Source organism: Pygoscelis adeliae, unplaced genomic scaffold, assembly GCF_000699105.1.
Source record: "Pygoscelis adeliae isolate BGI_AS28 unplaced genomic scaffold, ASM69910v1 Scaffold38, whole genome shotgun sequence".
NCBI classification, from domain to species: Eukaryota; Metazoa; Chordata; class Aves; order Sphenisciformes; family Spheniscidae; genus Pygoscelis; species Pygoscelis adeliae.
This window is the reverse complement of record NW_008825614.1, coordinates 15148618-15172434: the sequence shown is the minus strand read 5'-3', so window position 1 is coordinate 15172434 and position 23817 is coordinate 15148618. Positions and strand designations below refer to the sequence as shown.

General features: G+C 40.6%; 1 protein-coding gene across 1 annotated transcript in view; it reads left to right on the top strand.

Moving 5' to 3' along the window:
• The first annotated feature begins 14081 nt into the window (after positions 1-14081).
• Positions 14082-23817, top strand: part of KIAA1549 (KIAA1549 ortholog) — a 79053-nt gene continuing 69317 nt past the window's right edge. Inside the window, exons 1-2 of the mRNA XM_009332942.1 lie at positions 14082-16780; positions 18285-18373. Coding sequence (XP_009331217.1) covers positions 14125-16780; positions 18285-18373 — 2745 coding nt within the window. The 5' untranslated portion in view covers positions 14082-14124. The remainder of the gene's footprint in view (positions 16781-18284; positions 18374-23817) is intronic.

Genomic DNA, 23817 nt, shown 5'->3' with positions numbered 1-23817 from the left:
TCCATAATCTTCCCCGGCACTGAGGTCAGGCTGACAGGCCTGTAGTTCCCTGGATCCTCCTTGGACACTGATTTCCCTTTACAGTGCATCTGAACAGGCTGGATCAGAGAAAATAGGTCTGAAAGAAGTATCAAAGCCTCAAAGAAAGAATCAGCTGTAATCAGCATTCCTGATGTGGTTGTTTAAACTGTTCTTAAAGACCTCCAGTGACAGAGACTCCTGGACCATCTGGAGCAATTATTTCCAATACAGAGCAACATTGACCTTTGGAAGACATCCTAATGGCTATTAGGACTGCTGAGCTGTCCAGTACAGATGTGGAAAAGAGATTATTCCTCTTTGCTGTAACTTTACAAGTGCTTAAATACAATGGGCACACTTTATTATGTACCTTCCCTTCCCCCTGTAATCACTTTTCCTTTAGGATGATTAATCCCAACTTTATCTCAGTTGTTTCCTCATTAGAGAACCTCTGTCCATTCTTGTACTCTTCTTTGGATTCTTTATAATTAGACTATATTTTTCTTTAAGTACAGCATCTAAAACCAGACATAAAGTCACATGTAAAGCTCTTTTATTTCCTTTTTTAATATCACAGCACGAGACAACCGACTTGTGTTTGTACGCCTTCCTGAAGAAGCCGGTGCAGTCAGCTGGGCGAGGAGCACTCCGTTTCCTACATCACCCAAGGTGCTTTGCACAGGGCTGCACTGGAGGGGCTAAGCTCAGTTGTACCACTGTGCTGGGTGCCATATAATGTTGGCCCTGCAGGAAAAAGTCTGCACAGAAAAGAAAAATCTTACTCCAAAGGTTGAATAAGGCTCAGATCATTGCATATGGGTGTGTTTAAATATAGTGCATTTGAGAGCAAAGCTCAAACTATCACACTCCCAGTGCGTTGTCGCTTTTCATTTTAATGAACAGGTTCTCTCTGTACCACGCAAGTGGAGAAATGATGCCTTAGGTCTATGGTAACTATACGCCTGCCAGTCTCCGTATTACATCAGTTTATAGCAGGAGAGTATTAGTGGCATAGTAGGAATATCGCAGTTAGAGATAATTAGGCTAGCAGTCCATTCCCAAGTGACTGTTTGTTGGAGGGGCGTTTGAAACCACAGGGAGTGAAATAGAGTAAACTGTAGCTCATAACTTGTATAAGACTGACCTGCTTTTCCTTTAGCATAAATAAAAATTTTATACTAGTTTGGCTATACATGGCAAAGTAGTACAAAGTATCTGTGTTGTGACCTGATCCAGAAACACTGGCCATTTTCGATCACGGGCACTTAAGCAGTGTGACTTGTGAAATGCCAAGCTGTTGTAAGGGAAGAAAATAGCCATATGCATGATGCAGCCTCTTTAAATAATTGAAATCGGCTTGATACAGAAGACTTCATCCTCTTTTACTGGGGGCTGTTCTTTTTCCATAGGAAAGCATTTCCTCTTGAGAGAAATTTTTTTTATTGGACAGTTCTTGAGGTAATTGCTTATAAAATTTTCGTTTGGGGTATCTCATCTTGGTACTTCTATTGTGGTTTCTAAGGTGTGGACATATAGTTACTATGAATAACGTTATTTCCTGGGATCAGGATATTAGGAAAAGAATACATCAACAGTCAACCAAGGTCTTTAATTCAGCTCTTCCACCTAGGAAAGGGGAAGAATCTCAACATACAGGAGCTGGGGTCGGCTTTTAAGAGTATGTCTGGTTATACCTAATGTGTTGTCCTCTTAGCAGCCTCTTTCCTTTAAGGCAGGAGTGGATTCTCCAGTTCTGTAAAGGACATATCAAACAACATTCATGTACATTGTAAATACTCCATCTCAAGTAACTAGCTTAATAGAGAAGGTTAGCGTATTTCTTTTCCCTTTCTTTTGAACCTGTTTCACTGCAGATAGAATTCTTCTGAACAGTAAATTTCTTAAGACTGATACACTATGGAAATGACCATGTTGGTGTTATTTCTTTATTCAATGATATTGTTTATTTTAACATTATCTGGAATGCAAGTGAAAGTAGTTATTAACATGTGCAATCATTTTAATTTCATTTTTATTGTTTGGAGACATTGTGATATGCATGAGCCGGTTTTTTGAAATATCAACAGAAGAAGCCTGCAATTATTTTAAATTGTACTAAGGATACAATAAAGGAGAATAGTTGCGTGTGTTTGATCAGAAAGGGGTCTGTTCTTTATTTTGGAAAATTGTATCTATTTATTTACGTTTATATGCAAATAAAAAATGTGTATCAGCCTTGCCTCTACTTCGTTTTTTTATTCTTGGAACTCGTGTCATGATTCCTGATAAAACTGAACTCTTGCTTACCCACAGTTCTGCCTTTTCCCTCATTACAGATGTAACTGAATTACTTCCTTCCTCTTGGAATATTTTGGAAAGGGAAGGGAGATGCTTCAAATGTGTGGTACCTTGTGGAGAACGCTGGCAGCCCCATTCACACTGCGGAGGCCCAGTTTCAATGCAGTGATATTTTTCAAGTCGGAAAGTTAAAGCTATTCACGACATCAAACCCCCAACTTCTAAATTCCATTTAGAATCCAATGGGTAGCTGTTTCAGCTTCCAAACATAGTGTGCTGTCCTGAGGCGTACCACATATGAAAGGAACTCAGTGCTTCACCAGGTTCAATGCGATGATATTTTTTAAGTAGATAAGTTGAAGCTATTGACAATATCATAAATGAAAAGGCCCACTTTTAAGTTCAGTTCAGAATCTAAGGGGTATCTGTTTCAGCTTCCAAAAATACTCTGTACTGTCCTGAGGAGTCCTACATAAGGAAGGAACTCATCAACACTTCACTGGGTTAAACTTCTAGGTTGTCCTAAAATGTAGATCGGATCATCTCGAAACAAATACCAAGGTCTGAATTCAAGAGAAGCCTGTATTATTCTCATGAGACCAATGTTTACTGTTCTTGTATATTTTTTTCTTACTGCCTTTGTCTTGGAGACTGTGCAGCCACAATGCATCTCAACCCTGTTTCCCAGTTGCTTTCTCCAGTGTGCGTGGGAATTAGTATGGTTTCAGCCAGATGTCATTCACCTGAGGAGCTTCTAATCCTGGCCCAGGTTTTTTCAGTGGAGAATACCTTTACCAGTGCCATCTGTGATAGATGGAGTAGCGCATGTAGGTCTGTGTTTAATCCGTATGTGCTGCAATTTATAACTCTTCCCTGACCCCTGTGTCTGTAGCTTTACTGAACAGTAATGGAGGTAGGTTGGAGCCTTATGCAACATTACGCAGTAGAGCCTACGGAGAAGTGCAGGGATGACCCAGGGAGCTTAAGCACCAGGAAAGGTCCTAGTAAGGACTTGGGAGAACCATCTCTTCAGTGTCATCATTTGCTTCGGCAGCAATTCACAGCCAAGCTGACATGGTGCTGTACTACGGGATCTTGAAAAGTCTAATTGTAATGGGGTGCTTTATGGCAGCCAAGGAAACAAGTGTGCAGTGATTATTACTGCATGTGGCAGAGTTTGGCTATTGTTATCTGCATGTGCATAATGCCTTGCCCACCTCCTTTTCTCCTCATTGCTTTAAGGAAAATACATTTTCTTTCATGCTGCTAATAAATGTCAGTTATAACAAAAACATCTTCTCCGAGGCTAGCGTGGCTGTGCTGTGGCTGTTCAGTTTCTTTAATGCTCAGTTGTTCTGAAACATGTTTCAGTTGCTCTCTGCTAGTAGTCTTGCTTAGGAAAGACGCATTAACTGATCTGTTTCCCAACAAGTTGTTTCTGTTTCTCATTTGTCTCGTGTGTGTTAAGTTTTGATGAGAGGAGATTCCTTGCCTCTCCTTTTTATTGTTGGCTTTGTAGTATATTTCCCAATATGTTAATTAGGAAGTTTTACTTTGTGATGTTCCTGAGGAGATATTGTTCCTGTAAAAAACACTGTGAGCAGACTGCCCCATAAAGTAGGACTATGTAATGCTTTCCACTCCTATATATTTCTGTCCTTTACAGTTGTTTTGTTACCTTTCTGGTTCTCCTATACACATTTCTAGTAAGAATACTCTCCTTAGATTCTTTTTCTGGATGATCTATATATTCATTGTTTCCTACAGATCCCTTTCTGATTTATTTCTGCTACTCTTGTTAACGTGTTATTCACTCATTCTTTTGTTTCTGTTGCTGAGGCTATGAAGTTTCCTATGAAGGCCATGCAGAAACTGCAGTTCTTATTATAGGATGGTCTTATTACCAGGACTTGGGGACTTCAGTATCCACAGCTTCTTTCTCTTAAGTTTGAAGTGCCACACTCATCTTGAGCAACGAAGAGTACCAAGAAATAGAAGACTCACCTTAATATCTTGGGTGTTGTTCTGTGGCTGACAACTTGTGGTCTCGCAGCACCAACTTCAGTGCTGGGAAAAGATGGTGCAACTTTGTTGGAGCTGGTAGGGTTGAACTCATTTGTATTGGTCATGAACTTGGCCCCAGGTCTGAAAGCTTAGATGACAGTAGCTCAGGATAACCTGGTTCCAGCAGAGCACTCCGAGAGCGGTGATTAGGCCTGTTGTATTGCATTAAGGACACAGAAGAAAAGGCTCTGGGCAAGTTTCATTTCTCTTAAGATGCTAGCAACTGCAATTTCTTTACTTGTCATGTTTTGAGGATGTTGTTAAGGAGAAAAAGACCAGAATTAATTGCTAAATCTTGGGATACTTCCACAAGGAAACATACTACTTGGTATCATAATTATTCTTAAAACTAGTGCAGTTCCAGAATCTCTAGGAAGGATATTTGCATTGAATTTGCATATGTTGTGCAGTGGATGCCTAAGCCTGACAGCCTATAGGGAAGGGGCAGAAAAGTGTGTGGGGATTTTGTGGTTCGTTGTTTTGGTTTGGTTTGGTTATTTGTTTGTTTGTTGTTCTTTGTTTGGTTTTTATTATTTAAAATAATACTTGTGTTGCCTTCTTTCTTCTTCCCTAGTAATTTTGCCAGGGAATTGTCTTCTGGAAGTTCTACGGGTATAAATTATGGCAGAAGTTTGATCTTTGGTATTACGCAGTGACTCTATTTATTACAGGTTTATTTTAGGAGATTTCTCTTTTTCCAAGTGAGGTCAAGGCCAATAACACTTGCATGTTGTAAAGAAAAACCTTAGGTAACTTACTTCAAACCTCTACTTAAAGGGAGTACTTTTTGAACTTCTGTTTCATGTCTTTGGATGTCCCTTTTCTACTACTTGGTATCATAATTATTCTTAAAACTAGTGCAGTTCCAGAATCTCTAGGAAGGATATTTGCATTGAATTTGCATATGTTGTGCAGTGGATGCCTAAGCCTGACAGCCTATAGGGAAGGGGCAGAAAAGTGTGTGGGGATTTTGTGGTTCGTTGTTTTGGTTTGGTTTGGTTATTTGTTTGTTTGTTGTTCTTTGTTTGGTTTTTATTATTTAAAATAATACTTGTGTTGCCTTCTTTCTTCTTCCCTAGTAATTTTGCCAGGGAATTGTCTTCTGGAAGTTCTACGGGTATAAATTATGGCAGAAGTTTGATCTTTGGTATTACACAGTGACTCTCTTTATTTATTACAGGTTTATTTTAGGAGGTTTCTCTTTTTCCAAGTGAGGTCAAGGCCAATAACACTTGCATGTTGTAAAGAAAAACCTTAGGTAACTTACTTCAAACCTCTACTTAAAGGGAGTACTTTTTGAACTTCTGTTTCATGTCTTTGGATGTCCCTTTTCTTTTTCATGTTTTCAGTTCTTGGTGAGCGCTTAGTTTCAGCCCCAAAGGCTGGGGTAGCTGGGACTGTTCTGCTCTCTTTCCCAGCTTTTCTATGAATTTGCCATTTTCTGTGAAAATGCATTGACAGATTCTCTCTTATGTGACTTGATTTCCTGAGTGATACATGCTGCGAGTACCAATAAATGCCTTCGTATCTGACTGTGCAAGAGCTTTTCAGTATTATTTGCTTATGCATATACAGCTGTTTGAAAAATTAAGCATGTACAGGCATATTGTTACAATCTGGCCCTGGAGCAATGAAGTTGTTGTTTTGTGAGTTCAATACGGAGTGATGGTACTGTGCCAGTTGAAAATCTCATCTTTTTAGATTTTTCATCATGCTTTGTGTAATGAAAGTCTTGTGAATTAACTTCTCAAAGGAGCTGCTTTTAGGTGTTGCAGGTGGGGACTTCCATTTATTCCTTGAAGTAATACAATTTTGGAGCAACGAGCCTGCTGACCTGAACAACTTAAAGCTCAGTCAAGGGTATTTTTCCTTTGTCAGCATGGCACAGTTAAGGATATGTGTCAATGAAGAGAGTCCCTGTGGATAACTGGGTTACTAAGATACAGCGTAGGCTCTGTTTTAATTAGGCAGTTACTCTTGTCTTCAGGCTCTCTGTCATTTCCTTACTTCTAGAGATTTTGTAGTGATAATGCAGTTTAAGAAATAAAAATTATTTTAAGGATGTATTTTTTTGCTAAAAGTATTTGTATGCATTAGGTGCAAAATACTACTCACTGATATGTCATCTGCACAAAAGAGAGGCTAATACATATTTAATTGGTCTTTTCAAAAGCTTCCAGGATCTGCATTTTGGAGGATGCTGCAGTGTGGAGCATAAACAGAAAGCTTCTCAGTAGTCATTTGGTTGGATGAAAACTGACGCTGGCCCTTTAGAGACTAAAATCAAGTTGCTGTGCAGAGAGCAATTAAAAAAAAGGAAAAAAAGGATGGGGGAGAAAGCAAGCTTTTTCTTTTTGAAAATGTGACCTGGTTATCGTGATGAGCAAATCTGATGAGAGTTTTTCTTAGAATTAACATTTGTAAAGCCAATTCAAGTTTGTGTGTATCTTATCCCTAACCATATGGCTTCCCACATGATGATGTCATGTACAACTAAATGCCAAAAAAGCGTGAATGCTCCCAGCAAAAGCTACACTTTGAACTATGATTTGATTTGCAGTTTTCCGTGCGTGTGCATGCATGGCCAGCCAGCCGGTCACGTTACAGCACTGAGCTCTGCACGAAGCTGTTGCTTTCCTCAAATGTGGGTGGTGGTCTGTAGGAACACATAGTGGCCATAGAAGGCTTCTGTGTGGGAAACATCTACCTTTCTTTCCCCCGAGATGTTCGAAATGGTGTGAATTGTCGTGGCTAATTTGCTTTCTCACCTCTGCATTCGGGTATCTCTCTTCAGAGAAGTTCTAGAGAGGGCCTGTCACTGAGGCATCTTGGTGCTATGAGAGCTTTATGCAGTTCCACGAGCGAGGATTTCTGTATTGTTTGGTTTTGCAGGTGTTGTGTAGGCATGACAAACTGTTCTGTGCATGGGTTTTGTTCCCAGCCCCCTTGTTAGCAAAGCTGTGGTTTTTCAAAGGCAATAATACTGTTCGGGAGGCGGATCTCACCATGTGCTTGTGTTTATGGAGTGGGTGGTGGGGTTGTTCGCTCTCTCCCTGTCTGCATGCTCTCCTGTCCTTACTGCCTGATCTGGTGGTGTGCTGTTATCTTCTGTGTTACAAAAAGCTTCACTTGGGTTGCAAGGTTTTTCCTCTCTTTCATGCAAAACAGAATGTGTTACAGTGGTATTAAATAAAAAGAAGTTGTGTTTTGTTCTTTTAATCTACCATTTACGGTAGACTACTACAGGGTCCTGCTCTGCCTTAGCAGTGGATATGTTAGGAAGATTCCTGGATCAGAACATAGATTGCAAGTTTTCTGATGAGGTGTTCCATCGGCCGTGCAGTGGAAGCTGGGATCCCAGGCTGCCTACAGCCCTTTAACACGATGGGTACCAGCAAAAGTGTCCTAAAGGAAGTTTTGAGGCTTTTTTAATGTCGGATAAGGAAGAAAATGTAAATGCTAGTGCCTGGTATTATAGGTTCATTGGCATTCGTTTTCAAATGCAATACTTGATGAGGAGTGTCATGATGTATTTTTTGACTCAGGTATGAAATGCAGTTAGACTGCCTTCTACTAAACCTCTTTACAAAGTCTTCTTCAACTCTGCTGGCAAGCAAGCAAGGGTTTGACTTTGCCCCTCCCCTTTGTGCTTTGGTGCATCTTTTCTCCTCATGCAGAGATGGAAGCTTGTGCTCATTTGCTGTGCAGGAGGGGGAGTTTCTTGTAAACTTGCACCTGGGCAGCAGCTGAGCCACATCTGTTTGCATGTGGATGAAGAATGACTTCAAGATGTTCCTCTTCTTTCTTGGCTATGTATGGAAACCTGAAGTGTGCAAAAGTGAGTGTGCGTGTACATAGGCACTCGCTTTGCATGCTTCCTGTTAACACTTATTTTTCTCTTAATACAACTTTTTCTATTTGTTATGAAATTTTATCTGCAACTGCAGTGCAAAAGAGTGACGAGACAGCATAATTTTTTTATTTCTTTACTTCTCTCTCTTCTAGCCTTTCAGGTGGTACAAACAGCTTAATTAGTTAAAATTCATAAGTGTGGGTGGTAAATGATGAGAGATATTCTCAATCTTTTACAATAAGAAAATGAACATCTTTGAGAAACAGCTGTTAGGACTCCAGATGATTTGTGTCCCTGGCACCGCCTAAGCGCACACTGCCCCGAGGGAGTGTTGGGCACGGGTGCAGTATGTGCTCCGGGGAACAGAACCTTCCAAAAGCTGCCCAGAGCCCCACAGAGGAACTGGGAGCTGGAGCTCGGGAAGGGAGGAACGGTGCAGGCTCCCATCCCCTCCTCTCCCTGGCTTTTGTGTGCCAGGGGTGATTACTGTCACTGTTCAATCCATGCTTAATGCCTCCCAGAGAAGAAAGCAGACAGCTTTTCAGCTGCACATGCTTCTGTGACTGGTGTTTTCCTACAAGCCAGACACCTAAGAAATTTAGTTAGAGGCTGACACAAGAGAACTGTGTAAATTTTTTGCAATGACTTAATGCATACAAGCTCGTTTTGACAGAAGCTGAACTAAATGCTGTTAAATAAATTAGAAAGTTATTAAGTGGTAAGCCGTATGAGGAAGAGTTACGATTTTTTTCAGATACATTTGCATCTATCATTCTCTCTACCCTTGGGTGGTCTTGTCCTACGCTACGTTCAGTTATTTCAATTTCTTACTTTCCGTTTCTTAAAGAAAAGGTTAAATAAAAAAAATGTTGTTAAAAGCTTCCCTTAAATGTGATGTGCTACTCTACTCCATAGTCAGGGAGCTGTTTCAAGTAGTGAATATTCGTAGTGAGGTCATAGCTTTAATTTTAATAATTTGGGAACTGTTGTTATCTACTTAGTTAATAGGCATTTTCCCATAATACTTGGAACATATGTAGCATCAGTTGCCTCTCTACCTAAAATGCCTCTGTTTGAAACAATGGGCAGCAATAAAAGAGCCATTTTTCTCCTTGCCTAAAAAATAAAGGTACTAAAATTTAATTTTGTAGATCATTGTGTTAGTACACAGAAGATCATTTTTTTTGAAGTGATGTTTTGAACTGGTTTGCTGCTAGTCTGCTGGCACTTTCTGATCTTTGCAATCTTTATTAGCTGTTACTTAGTTTCTCAAAAATAATAGAGTGCAAATTAGTAGTTCTATTCTCAAGGTTTAACTTTATCACAATTAAAAACTTCTCTGTTGTATTTGTTGCTGTCATGCCTGTACCTATCATCTATAATTTAACATATAGGAAATTACCTATATTTTAGTAGATATTGATAGTCGTGATAGTGTACAATTGCCACATTTTAATAGCAGAGTGCAGAAAAGTGATGTAAGTTTTTTGAAGTCACATGAGTGGCAGAGGTGAGATTACATCTTGGATCCCGCATTTTAAAATATATGAAAGTATATTTATTATAAATAAATGAAATATGAAAATATTAAAGCATATGAATATATGCATATATTATTACAAAGATATATGTGAAAAATCATCCTTTTTTACTTTATTATAGAGTATAGAACAGACATTACTTTTCAGCACTGCAACTACAGGAAGGATGAGAACTACATCCCTCTAATTGCTTTCTGGAACAATGACTAGTCTAGTTCCTGGTTTATGAACACACATAGTTTTCTGGCAAGCTGACATGATATATTTTTGTCACCAAAGAAGTCTGTAGACTGCAGCACTCCTTTGGTGTAGTCATGGGAAAGTGCTGTGCTGGTGTTATGGCCCTTCCCGAATTCAGACAAGTCTGCGCCCGTGTTAACGGTGCACGGCCGTGCTTCTGTAAATACAGATTTAGCAGTTGAAGGGGTCATTGTGTTCAGTGACAGGTTTCATTACTTGTGAATTTCGTTCAGGCTCTTACCAGTTTTGGGGGGCAGCAGAAGCAGCAGAGAGTTCATCACCCCAAGCCCATCAGCACACTTCCTACGCCATCACTCCTTCCATGTCCAAATGTCGTTGTCTGAGCTGAGGCATTGTACTGGTGCCATCTGTGCCTGCTGTGGCCCCTGCCACAAGTGCTCTCCTTTCCTCCCCTTTGCTGTAGCTTGGGATCACAGCTTTGCTTCCTAAGCTATCTATTCTTTTTCATAATGTTATCAGCTTGGCAGAGTTTGGCTTGTCTGATTGTCATCCTGTCACTGTTGCCTAACTCAACGGCAGTACAGTTGCTGGACGGTGAAACTGTCACCCAACAACAACAGCTGTGCAAACAAACAAGTTAGCATTGATAGTCATCAATAGCTTTGTGCAAGTCGTGGCATTGAGATACACCAGAACTTGTGCAATCTGCTTTCTTTGTCCCACAGTATAACCAGACTGGCTGCTCTGCGCTGATGAGGGCGTGATTGTCATGCTGTGGTGTGCCTTCACCTCCTCTTTTTCCTTTGCTTTTCCTTCCTCTTTGTGGGCTGTCTGGCTGCTCCCGGGCACATCTGCCACGCGTCCCATCTGCTCTCCATGAGAGGCGCGCACAGTTCTGACAAGCAGTATTCAAGTAGTACACTGTTCTTCTGGAGATGACAGAAAACAATAATTTGTATTGTTAATGGCATGTGACTAATGCTTCCTGCTTCTAAAATGCTAAGCTAAGCAAAGCAAATAGCGAGGAACATTGGCCTGCGAACTTGCCGGTGAGTTGTTGTTTCAAAATCCTATATGCACCAGTGCATTTTTCCCACTCCACTTACCTCCAGTAATGATGCTCTTACCTTGTCTTACAGCTTGTGACTTTTTCAAGACATGTTGTGTTTTCCTTAAAAAAAATGAAACATCTTTTTCAGAAGTTGTGTTCTTTCCTTCCTGGCGTCAGTGGCAAGATTCTTTACATTAAGAGGCACAGGTGTATAACAACATTGTTATTTGCTATTCTTTATGTCTTTCAAGGAAAAAATATTAGCAGACTGTCAAGAAAAAAATAATTCTAAAGTCAGAATGAATTTAAGGGCACTCTTGCCTCTTATGCATGTCTATTGGACTGCTTATGGTGGTGCAAGTAACTCTTCAGAACATCTTTCTGTGACATGTAATCACTTCCAGCAGGATCTTGCCTTGTGACAGCTCCCCTATCAAATTGAACAAAGACAAATGGAGCTCTCTGTGGGTGAAGGAAGAAGATGATAGACAGCATAGGCATCTATAGGCAGTGAAACTGTTTTGTTTGTGGAATCACCTCTAGCTTTGGGTCAAAGATTTGTGGAGATACGTGATCAAAAGTACAGTTACTAATTGGTATGTATTCACCTTTGCCAGTCATATTAACTGTCATGTAGCAATTCCATGTTTACCACACTTACTGTGTTGAAGCTGACACAGCTGTCTTGCGTTACTGCTGCAGGGATTTACAACATGAAGCTGTGATGAGCAAGAAGAACTTCATCTGTTAGCATGTTTGCCTGCAATTTGGAATTCACTGTGAGCACGCGCTAGGCATCCAAAGTGTGACCAAGGTGGACAGGATTTTACAGGGCTGGCTAAAAGAACTGTGCATGCGTATAGGGAGAGAAGTGATTCGTTTTGGCAGCGTTTGTTTCATAGCCTTGTAAGTCTTTTCCTTTAGTAACTCCCTAATTACTCAAAATGTCACAGAGAGAAAAATAAGGGCTGGAAGCCTAAGCCAAAGGAAGGAGCGAGGCTAGGGAGACTTTTAGTGAGGAGAAAACATTGAACAGGTTTTGGTCAGCAAACGAGGCTGGCTCGAGGTCCATGTTTCAGTTCTGTGCTTGCTGGAAACTGCTTTGTCTGTTACCCACGTTATCTGCTTGTGAAAGCTGTTATTCCATGGTGGCTGCACTGTGCCATGTTCAAACAGCTGACCTCCATGGAAGAAGTCAAGGATGGACTTGTGTTTTTGTCTTACATAACTTTTACAAGAGTGTATCTATTTTTTCTTTTCTTTTGTTTCTTTTTTGTCCTGAGAGCATTGTAAGGCAGTATGTTTTATCATCACACCACAAATAAGCATCATAAAGCTGGCAATGCCTACAGTGAGTTTCAGGAGGAAAAAATGGATTGGGGCTACTTGAGAGAATATCATCTGCTATGCTGCAAAACATTGTCCATGGGATCTGTAAAATAAAGTATATAATCACAGTTGATGTGATTATATAATCACAAGTTGGTATGTCAGCGCTTGAAAAGTTGTGTCAAGGAATTTAGGAAACAGACCAGGGAGGAGGGGATGATTACAGCAGTTTATCACCTTCGGAAAGTGTTGTTAGACTCATAACAGTGCGTAACAGATAGGTGAGCTATTCCTGCAAGATCTACCAGGGGTTACTGAGTTCAAGGCACCCTCTAAAGGGTTACAAATGTAGTTACAGTTGAGCAGTGTACTGTATCACCGTCCGGCACTTTATACTGTGTATGCTCGTTTTTATTTTAAACTGATCCCTGGCGGTTTAACTGGATTGGGATTCCTGCCCCCCCAGCCTTTTTAATGCGCGGTGTCAGTAGGTTCCAGCAGCACTGCGTGGACGCTCCCATGTGAAAACAGGATGATCAGGTGGGATAGATAATTTAAGGATGAAGCCTTTGTGTGTATCCCTGGGGCAATTTTCTGTGATTTCCTTTAATATTCAGTTCTGAAGGCTACTAATCAAGTCGACGTTTCAGAAAAGTACTCCAGCAATAATCAACCTTTTCTCTGCAAAACGCATCCATGGTTGGAAGAGCTTATATACAGATCTTCTCTGTAACCCAAGAACACTTTTGTGAGAGAGGAGGAATTATAGTCAAGTTATGCAAATGATATTCATATATGACTTTTGCAAGTATTTTGTTAAAATATCTGGTGAATTCTTAGCTTTTTTTTTTCCTTCATGTTTGAACCCGGCTCTTACTACATGAATTCTGCAAACTGGAGCAGTGAAAGTTTTATTACAGGTGGCCCATAAACAGAGTACTCCTGCAGCGGGTTGTGAATAAAGATGGCAATTGTGTAATGAAGCAGTTTGTCACTGACTGTTAAAAGGCCAGAAGTTAAATGAATGGCTGACAATGTAAGCATAACTACCGGACATGTTACTTAGCAAATTCTTGTAGTTGATCAGGTCCACATTTGCCTTACGTAAAGGGAACTGCTCTCATCTCTCATAAGTGTCACTCATTTCTGATGTGCAAAGGAGGATCTGGTCCTTGAAACAGAACAGATCTGCTAGTGTAGATCTAATATTAAGAAATAATAAAACCGGAGGAAATGAAGTGATACTAAAGGAAAGCAGAAAACCTAAAGTTGGCAAAATTTTTCCCTGCATTGTTCCTTGTTACCCTTTTTGGTTTGTTTACTTCGTGAGACCATGAGCTGCCATGCGCTGTAGCCTTGCATAGGTAAGAGGGAGCCACTTTCCGTCCTTCCATGGGGCTTGCTGAAGTGCTGCTGTAGAGAGACGAGTAGGTGCAGACTGAGAGGAGCTCGTGTTGTCCTGCTCATTTCCAGGGAATAGAGTTTCACAGGGAATCTTACTATTTGTGCTGACTCGCTCATGGAGGTTTTTCACGGACTGAGAGGTTTTGTCTCAGCCCTTGAATTCTGGGCAGTTGTCTCCAGAAATACTGTGTGTGAGGTTTGCTCATTGCAATCTTACTACTTGTGCTAATCTGGTGTTTTTTTGGTTTTTGTTTTTCTCTCTCCCTCTTTATTTAGATGAGAGATCCTTGGAGCAGCAAAATTTTTCCTTTTTTTCAATGGACTCAAAGGCGCACCAAAGCACATCAGGCAGCAGAACACAAATGGCCTTAGCAAAAAGTACTTTGGAGTCCGAAGAAAATAATTTCCTTCAAACGGTTTTATCATCAGTTACCGCTCCCTTTGATGTGACTTTATTTAACCAAGAAGGAATGGTCAGGATTTCAGAAGGGAGAAGTACACCATTGGTAGATGTCTCTGTAACAAGCAGTGAGGCATTCTTAAGCGACAATGAATTTATTAGCTCATTTCCAAAGGCACAGTGGACTCCTCCACTGAAGTCTTTTGCCGTTTTAACAGATCATCACTCAGTTAATACAGTAGAGCCACCAAGAGAAACGTTAGAAACTGTGTTGTTAACACCTTCGTTATATGTCCTTTTTTCACCGTATGATATCTCAAAAACAGCACAGCAAAAGACTCCGTTGAGCGCTGTCCCTGAACTCAGTAACACTCTTAAAGAATTGAAGCCTTTTGTACCAGATAGTGAAATGCTAACTGCAAGCAGAGACTTGCCGTTGTACCCTCCAAATACAGCTATTTATTTCACTTCCATTCCTTCAGACACAGGAGTTGCAGTGAGGGAAAACATAAATGCAAGTTTAACAGCTCTGCCTTTTGGGGATGCCTCAGAAGGGTCACCTCTTCATCTCAAGCTGCTGGATAAAAATAGCTGTGTGACCCCAGATGCCACAGCACAGAGTGCAGACCCGTATGGTGATATTTACGCCTATGTGAGTAGCAGGGCAGCAGAAACTCTGAGTCTAAGGACCTACCCCACTCCAAGCATTCCCTGGGCCATGCCAGCCTCAGCAGCCAGTGCTGAGCCTGCTTTGTTTCCTATTAGTCTTCCACATGCGTCTTTCCTGCTTCACTCAGCTGCCATTTCCACAGACTCTAATACGGTTCTTAACGCCAGCCTGTTTACACATGAATTCTCCAGTGCAGCACCAAATTTGCCTGTCAGTTCAGAAATACCAAGTCAATCAGAGCTTGTCAGTGAGCTCATGAGTCCAGTGCCTTTCACGAGATCATACAGTTCTTGTCTGTATTGTGACTCAGTTTCACTTCTGCCAGAAGCAGGCTTTTCTCCAGAACATGATGTGGGCTCAGGCGATTATGTTGAAACTTTGTCCATCAAAGCCTCTGAAGTACAAGGCATAACTCCATTTATAACTATAATTACTGACGGGTATGAATTAGAGGAGCCTACACCTGAGATTTTTGATACTGCTTTTCCGTCAAGACCAGTTGTTTCATTTTCTTCAAGATTCGCAGAAATGCCCCATTCAAGTGTGTTTTTATTAAGCACTATGGACACTGTCCTTAACAGCAGAACACGTATAACAATTTCTCCTTCTTACCATCAGCTCCCTGGAGGAACGTCACTGAGCATGTCTGTTGCCCAGTTTTCCCTCCCTGTTCTGGAAACGGTTTTGTTGACGCCAAGCACTCATGTAGAACTTCCTGATGCCACCACTGTTCTGTTTGACTCTACCTTCATCCCGAGCGAGCCGGTAGCATCGTTTGCAGTCAGTCATACGACTTTGCTGGAGTTGCCAGAATTAATGCCATCAGAATCTGTGGTTTTGCTTGACAAAACATCTACAAGGGAAGAACCGTCTTCAAATATTTCAGATTTTCCATCCAATCTTTTATCAACACCATTTCTTATTGAACCGAGCTACTTGTCTTTATCATCGGCCATGCTAAATTCTTACTCTGTCATGCGAAGTGATTTATCAACACTCTTACCTCAGACCTTGTTGACTGGGACATCAGTACTTTCTGAGGATGTTTCCAGCTGGGATTTAGCTACCACTGTCAGGTCTGCTACTGACGCCGAGGTTTCTCAGTTCCCTCTTGGCCAAACATCATACTTTTATTCAAATGCATCCTCTGTTCCAGGTGCACATGTTCCTGAAATAACGCTGTCATCAGATTTTCACTCCGAGTTGTCTGTGTTTCTGGAAGCACCCTCAGTATTGCCAGCAGGCTCTGAAGTTGTGTTTACCTCAGCTGTTACAGGAGCTACCTCTCAGTTGGAGCCTTCATTCTCCGCCTCTCACTCCGTGGTTCCTACCCTGGTGCTGCCTGCTTCCGACACCCAGTCTGTTACCAGCAGCATCTTGCTCAATGAAACAAATCTGATCTCTTTGTTTACTACCTTTCTGGCAACTCCTGTCTTAAATGTATCTTCATCTCTGCTCTCAACTGCTCCGGCTTCTGATGAGGATATTGGTGCTACAGTTAACCCCACGCTGCTTTTAACGTCTCGCAGCGAGGGCAGTGCCCACACAGCCTTTCCTCCCGCAGACCCTGACAGCCTGACGTCACGTGCCGACACCAGCCGCGTGATGCCCTTTCCTACAGCATCTCTTTCTGTGACCACATCATTTGCTCCCACGCAATTTCCTCCGACTTCTAGCCCTCCCACTGGATATGAAGTTCCAGCAGGAAGCAGTGTAACTGCTGGTACTGAGGCATCGGCTGCTCCCACCACTGTCCTCACCACCACCGCCACCAGTGCCACGGGCAGCCGCGGCACGACTGTTGCAGGCAGTCTGGGGACGTTCTCCTCCACCCCTCTGGTGACCACTACTCCACCTGAACCTCTGGTCGTAACCTCTGCCGTGACTACTACCAGGCAACCCTACGTCTGCGACATCACGGTTCCCGATGCTTACTTAGTCACTGCGGGTAAGATATTCCTAACATTTTTATTTTGTTTTTCAGAAGCCACTGTAATGTGAGCCCCTAGCTAAATTGCAGGCGTTGAATTAGCAAAGTGAGCCTTTCAAAGAAATATGGTGTGTAGTTTAGACAAACGGCTGTAAAAGCATTGATTTATCATTTACTCTTGAAAATAATAGAATTCACTTGAACAAAGTCCGTTGTGGTAGTGAGTTACATATACATTACACTGCACAGAGAATGAAATTGTCTTCTAAAATTGCTGATGTGTATATGCAAGTATACCGAATTAGAGGTTGCTTTATCATTTAATGGGTTGTAAATGAATGTTACTGTCATGGTACTGTTCTGCCAAACTATTAAATGTTCTGACTGAGTAAGTTTCTCCTTTCAGTTGTTGCTGCTGTTTGTAAAAAAAACCTGCATGTGAGGTAATGTTGCAATATGAAAGAGGAGAGTTGGCTTAAAAAATGTTTGTGTTTCGTTACCTTTTTTTGTAATTTTACCGTACTAGCTTATGTTTATATTTTCCCTCCTCCCATACTTACTTCAATTGGATTTGGTGTGTTTGTAACCAGAAAAAGTGACGTTAGTGTGTTTCAAAATTAATTGTCTCAGCATCTGTGTTTGCTTTTTTGGTGTTTTCCTACCTCTTCCCTAGCTTGTTAACAAAACAATACCAGCGAACTAATCCAGGGCAGCTGCAGAAGTGCTGCATGTTCTGTGGTAAGCAACACATTTTGCCCTTAAGATTTACTTGTAATATGTAAAGCAGAATGAGCATAATCTCATCCTCCAGATATGAAGGTGAGCTGGCTGTGCTGATGATGAGGAAGATTTTGGGTTTTTTTAACCTGCAATTTGAGTAGTTTTGTAGGCAAGTTACTAATGGAAAGTAAATGCAGGATGACAACACGATGCTTTTCATTTGTTTCCTTGACCATAGTCACAGTCTCAAGTGTGACTGTAACAGACATGACATCCATAGGGATGTAGGGTTTTTAAAGCAGTTTCTTACTCAGTGGATATCCCTGTCAGTAATCAATGTCAAGCTTGTTTACTTTTTATTTGAGAGAAAAGTAGATACATATTTTCTGTGGCTTTTTTCTGACCTCATCTGCATTCCATGCGTTGCCTACAAAACTTTAACTGCGTTATGACAGCAGGCTCATTGTGCACAGGTCAGACTGAATGTGCTGCGACTTTCAGATCCAATTTGAATGCCTCAGTGGCGCTTGAGAAGATTCTTACTAGAATGCTAAAGATATTAGATATGGAAAAACAAAACGAGAGAGGGAAAGTAAACCTGGAGTTCCTTAAACTGTATGTACAGTCACTTTTTAGGATACAGTCATACCTTTACCTGTTTCCTTGTCCATCGTCTTACCTGTTTGATGCAGTTGATCTCATTGCCTGCTTTTTCATGCATTGCCCAATTGAAAATGCAGCTTTGCACCAAAGCCCAGGAGATGAAGCTAAAATGTATTTACTGACTGACATTAATTTCCAGTGCTGGCCCGAAGAGCTGTTCTACAAAATGTCAGTGAATCCATCAGAGAAGTGCTCAGAGTTCAGTTCAGGCGATCAGTAGAGCTAGAGGTAAGTGGTATGAAGTGTGTACAAGTACTCTTTGACCAATGCAATGCAATAGTGGTTTTAGTTCACAGGCTAAAACAGTGATTTAAAAACAACCCATGTGGTACTATATCAGAGAGAGGTTTAGTCTAACTTAATGTTAGTCATGTTTGTTTGTTTGGGTTTTTTTAATGTGAATGTGACATCAGCTTTTTTACTTTTAGAATGCCATCATTTTCTAGGACAGACCTTTCTTGGTTTTGCCAGAGGTGGGCAAGCAGTGCCCAGCCTCTACTGCTCACCTCCTTTGGCTGGTGAATTGAAACTGAACTGAAAAGCTTTTACCCTTCAAAATACCTGTTAAAAAGTTTTGTTTCTTCTGCTAGCTGATTGTATACTTAGCACCTTAAACAAAACAAAAGCTTCTGCACAGCCCTGTGCTATTTTATGTTGTAAGTGAGGCCATCAACACTTGCAGGGAAGGTGGTGGAATCCCAAATGCAGGATTTGGCAGATGAAAAAGGCAGGGAAAAAAATCAGGTGTGCAATGGTGAGATATTTTTAAGGCTTCAAATAGGTGTGACTCCTGTCCTTCCCCCACTCACAGGGCTAGGAGTTGCTGCGCTTTTGGGTTTATTTTGAAAGCTTCCTCTGCTTTGATGTTCAAGGAATCATCTTTGAACAATATTTCAGTCTTGTTTCCTAACCTCAAAGTGAGTGTCTGGTTGAGATGAGGTATAAAGGCTCTATTCCCCGCCTCTGTCTCAAACCCTCTGAGAGGAAAAGACCGTAGAGGTAGTTTGGGAGCACCTTTGTTGTATAATCAGATACTTCAACACTGGGGACAAAATGAAATGTTTCAATGGAATTACTGGTGTAGGTGCAGGTTCAGCTGCATTTGCAATTTTTCATGCCTTTTTTGGGTCTATGATCTCATTTTTATTATGAAGTTTACTCAAGTAGCAGTTTGAATTTTGAACATAGCTCGAGTTTTTCCATGCACAGAATCCCTCGGTGCCTCTAACTTCTGCTTGCTGATCTGTGTGGGGAAACAGTGTTTTGACAGCTCCTGCCATAATCGCTGCACTCAGTAATTAAACAGCTCCTGTCTGATGTTTGAGAATATACATCTCTACTACCCAGTCAAGATAGGAGTGTTATGAATTTCTGCCAAACTTCAGCCACAGTGAGCTGCACCTATAAATTATGTTTAGTTCAGGTCCTTTTAGCAATACCTGCCCATAAGCTTTTTAGGTTTTTCTTGTAAATAAGAGATTTTTCTTCTGGTTTGTGAATTATACCTTCAGATTGTGCAAACTGGCATAGTCAAGTAGAAGTCAAAAGTTCATGATGATAGAACTACCCTAATTTTCAATGACCTTAAATGCCTCAATAATATGGAAGTGCTTACCCTCTTAATAGTAACAGCAGTAAGACAAAATCTATTGCTAAATATTTGAAGGTTGATTGGAGCCAACATCTGATATCTTGCTTCTTTATATTTTTGCCTTTAAATTCCTTCCTTTCATGCCCTCTATTGCCTTGTAAAGCTCTCAATAGGGTATTTTGGCCCTAAGGCTGTTCAGAAGCAACTGTTTTTATAAATAATGCAGTTAGTCCAGCTTCATTCTTTGCAAATTCTTTTTTATCAGAAGGAGAAAACATCTCTGTGGAATCAGTTATGCTTATTTTATGCTAGAATGCTGCTATCATATGTGTTCTCTTTCTGATGCCTTAGGTATGGGTTTTGCACTAAAAATAATCGCTAGCAAATGTCTTCACCTCTAACAGTGAAGTACTAACAAAACTGTTATTTTAAATAAAGAGCTGTCTATAGTATCGATATGTTTAATGGTGATATAATGCAAAATTTTAAACAGAATTCATCTATATTGCTAAACTTAATTGATCAGACTTGACTTTTGTTAGTCGAGAGTACCCAGGAACCGTTGCCACATTTGCAAGTTATGGTAAAGCAATGCACTTCTCTAAGTTGCTTTTTTACTGTCTCCCCTATTACAGCTCACAGATGTTGTTCCCTTGCTGTGATGTAATGCACAGTAAATCAGGAGACAGTCTTGTTAAATTTAACTTGGTAATATTGTATGCTTTAAAAATAAAATCCATGGCAACGATGGGTATAACTGCTGCTCACTTAAGTACAAACCAAGTTTAACACTGAAAGAAGAATGAAAACATTTTTTTTCCAAGTTTTTCAGTTGAAACTTTGGTCTCTGCTGCTTTATTATTTCAAACATTCTGAGTTCTTGAAGTGGAAAAAAAAAAAAGGAGGCAGGCTTGAATCCTGCCTAATGAAAAAAACTTTTGTCAATCTTTTCCTAGCAAAAGTCCTTACAGCAAAGTGAGAATAATCTAAAATTTTAAAGTTCTTTCCAGTTGGTCTCAATGTATTGCATCTGCAAAAGAATAAGAGCCTATTGTTTGAATACGAGTAGTTTTTGTCAACTTTCTGTAATGTAAACCTTATGACACTTGGGTAAGATCTGTTATGTAATGTTCCCTTGGCTTAGCTTTGTTGCACTGGAGTGTGAAATAAAATAGTGTTGGCAGTGACTCGCTGCCAGGACCCCTGGTGCCATTAAGTTCATGCCAACAGAAAAAAGCTTTTTGCCAGCCTCATCTGTGCTTGGAAATTTTACCATGCAGTATAATGTATACCTCAGCCACTTCGTTGCTGTATTTAATGTGGGTTTGGGGTTGTCCTTAGCCTATTGGTTTCTATAATCCAAAATTAGTAAACCTCTGCCTTCAAGGTAAGGAGATCAGTTCATTGTCAGGCAGTTAAATACTTCTTTCAAAGATGCCACCTTGTGGGCTTGTGCTGGCTTCATCGCTACTCACTGCTGCTGAGATTCTGGCTGGTACCGTTTAGGTGTGTAAAAACGGTGAGAGAATTGTTGCCTTAGGATCCTAATGTGCGTAGAAGCAGAAGCTTTGTTTCATTTTTAAGACCTGTGAGCCTTTGTAGCCCATCTTCAGGAAGTTAAACGCTCTCTGCAGGCCCTTTACAGGATGCTTAATAAGGTGGTGGGGAGGAAATCAGTTGTTTATGCTTTCTGCCAGATGTTTACACGGCATAATGCAGTGGAGTGTAGACATGGAATAGATTGTAGCAAAGGTGCATCTAATCAAATATTTTAGCAGACAAAAATCAATAGCAATGCTTAGGGAAGATAATAAGGGACAGAATAAGCATACAGTGATGATTTCCCCAAATACTCTTCTAGCCTCTAGTAAATCGAGGCTTGAAAACTTTCTGTACTAGAAGTGCTCTCTTGTGAGGGTAGCTTTGAATGAGATAGGTTGTTTCCTGGAAACAGCAGAGTTGGACTAGCCGTCACACTTTGGAGAAGGGATACCTTAACTTGAGGTGGTATAAGGGTTCTCTGCTCCTACTGAAGGTTTCTGCTTTTGTTGTGGGAATGGCTCCAAAGTGCACGTGGAGTTTTGTGTGCTTCTCCGGCTTTCTGGCCCAAAGTGTTAAGAAAAGAAATTTGTTTCTGAGTTCTTGAAGTGGAATGTGCTTATTTAATACAAGAAATTTGTGCTTGTTTACTTTAATAGGTGGCACTCTAAAATGTGGTGGTTCAGCTAGCTAACTTGTTAGCATCTAACTGTCCTGGCAGTAGAGGTGAAACCTCCAAGAGAGGGTTGGATGGATGGATGGGTTTGTGAACCGCTAGAGCTGTGCCAAGAGGAGCTATTCTCATTCGTGAATCAAGAGTCATGAGCTGTGCTCATCTATCCTAGACAACTTTGCAAACTTCTCTGTGAATTAGCTTGTAGACAGCATCATGCTGGCGTGGCTACATTATTTCTGTCATCTGAATTATGTTGTGGAGAGCTAACTCTAGACAACCCTGCAATATCTCAAGCAGAAATAGCTATTGTTTTGACCTGTAGTGGTTCTAATTACCTACCTCAAAATTACACTTAAAAGTTTGTTTGTTTTGTTGGTTTTTTAAACTTCCACTCTTCTGGAGGTGCTGGCACTCTTCTGCTGCAGTGAAGCACAAAAGAGAAACAGTGTTAGCTGTTAAGATGAAAAAGTTGATGCAAAATTTCAGGGGGGTGTTCAGGGTAGGCTGCTTTCATTGCATCTATGGTGCACTGCAACAGGTCAGAGATGGAGGCAGCCGAGTTAGTTATCAGAAGCTTGCTTTCTTGTGTGAAATACCTAACTCTAGTGCATAACTGTATGCTGGCTATACTAGGCCTCTCTTCCTCAGAATATATTGCTTTAGAAATCACCAGCAAATTGTCACTGAAATTCATAATTCTAATTCCTCTTTTTCTTGCCTTTTAAGTCGTCTCCTTTGCAAGTGATGGGCGACTTTCTTTTGGCATGTCTTACCCATTATAACTGTTGTTTCCATGTGACAAACTGAAGCTGCAGAGATAATTTCATCCTGAGATAAAGGGATAAAATTTCAGATAAGAGGAACTGAAAAGAGCTGTGCATATTATCCATATCAAACAAATTTTAGTTCTATGGGTCTAAATCCATTTAAAATAAAATCTGGATGCTGCATATATTTGTGGACTAAGAAGGAAGGAAGGAATAATGAGCAGCATAGATTATTTTTTTTCATTTCCTTCTGCTACTAAGGTGTTTTCTTCTGGTGAAGATAATCTCTTTGAAATGCATGTTTTTTAGAGGACAGGAAAGAGCTGCTTGCTTTCTCATCTAAACAGCAATTGCCATCACTTTACACTGTTGCAGAAATACCAGTAAGGAACATGTGGGTTCCTACAATTTAAGTAGCACTGTGCTTTTCTGTAAGGCTGATCCTGACGTTGAGGATATCTAAATATCCCTTCACCAGCACAAAGCCTGCAAGGTGCTAGCATCTCTTCATCTAAGAGGTGCACATTTATCAGAACCCTTGGGTCTCTGGTTTAGATTATTTATTTATTTGTGAGGCCATCATGTTGGACATCTCAAAATATTTTAGTGTGACTGCCTTAGGCAAATAAAGCAAACTGGGGGAGTAAACCAAAGAGGAAAAAAATAATGTTGGGGAAACAGGTGTCCTTGATATTGAGAGAGTTTCTCTGAAGGAGAGAAGACACTGCAATATGTTTAAATAAATAAAACCCTTCATCTTGTTTTTACTTAGCTGACAGAGAAATGGCGAATAAGAGTGGAAACATTCACCTAGGTTTATATTTAACTTACAATCTCATTTCTTTTACGATGACTAAGGCTCCTCAGGGTTTTGAAGAAGACTCAAAGTCAGGAGATTAATTCGGAGAGGAAAATTGTAATTGTGGTAACTGTGCTGAAATAAGGAGATAGAAGTGTTCTCTGGAAGAAAGCGTTGTTGAGTGAAAATTATATCCATAAAACACAGGTTAGGTGTATTTTGCTTCTTGCGTATCACATGTGAATGGTATAGGATGTATTTGCTATGAAGTATATGACTGAAATGCAGAAGCTATGCAAG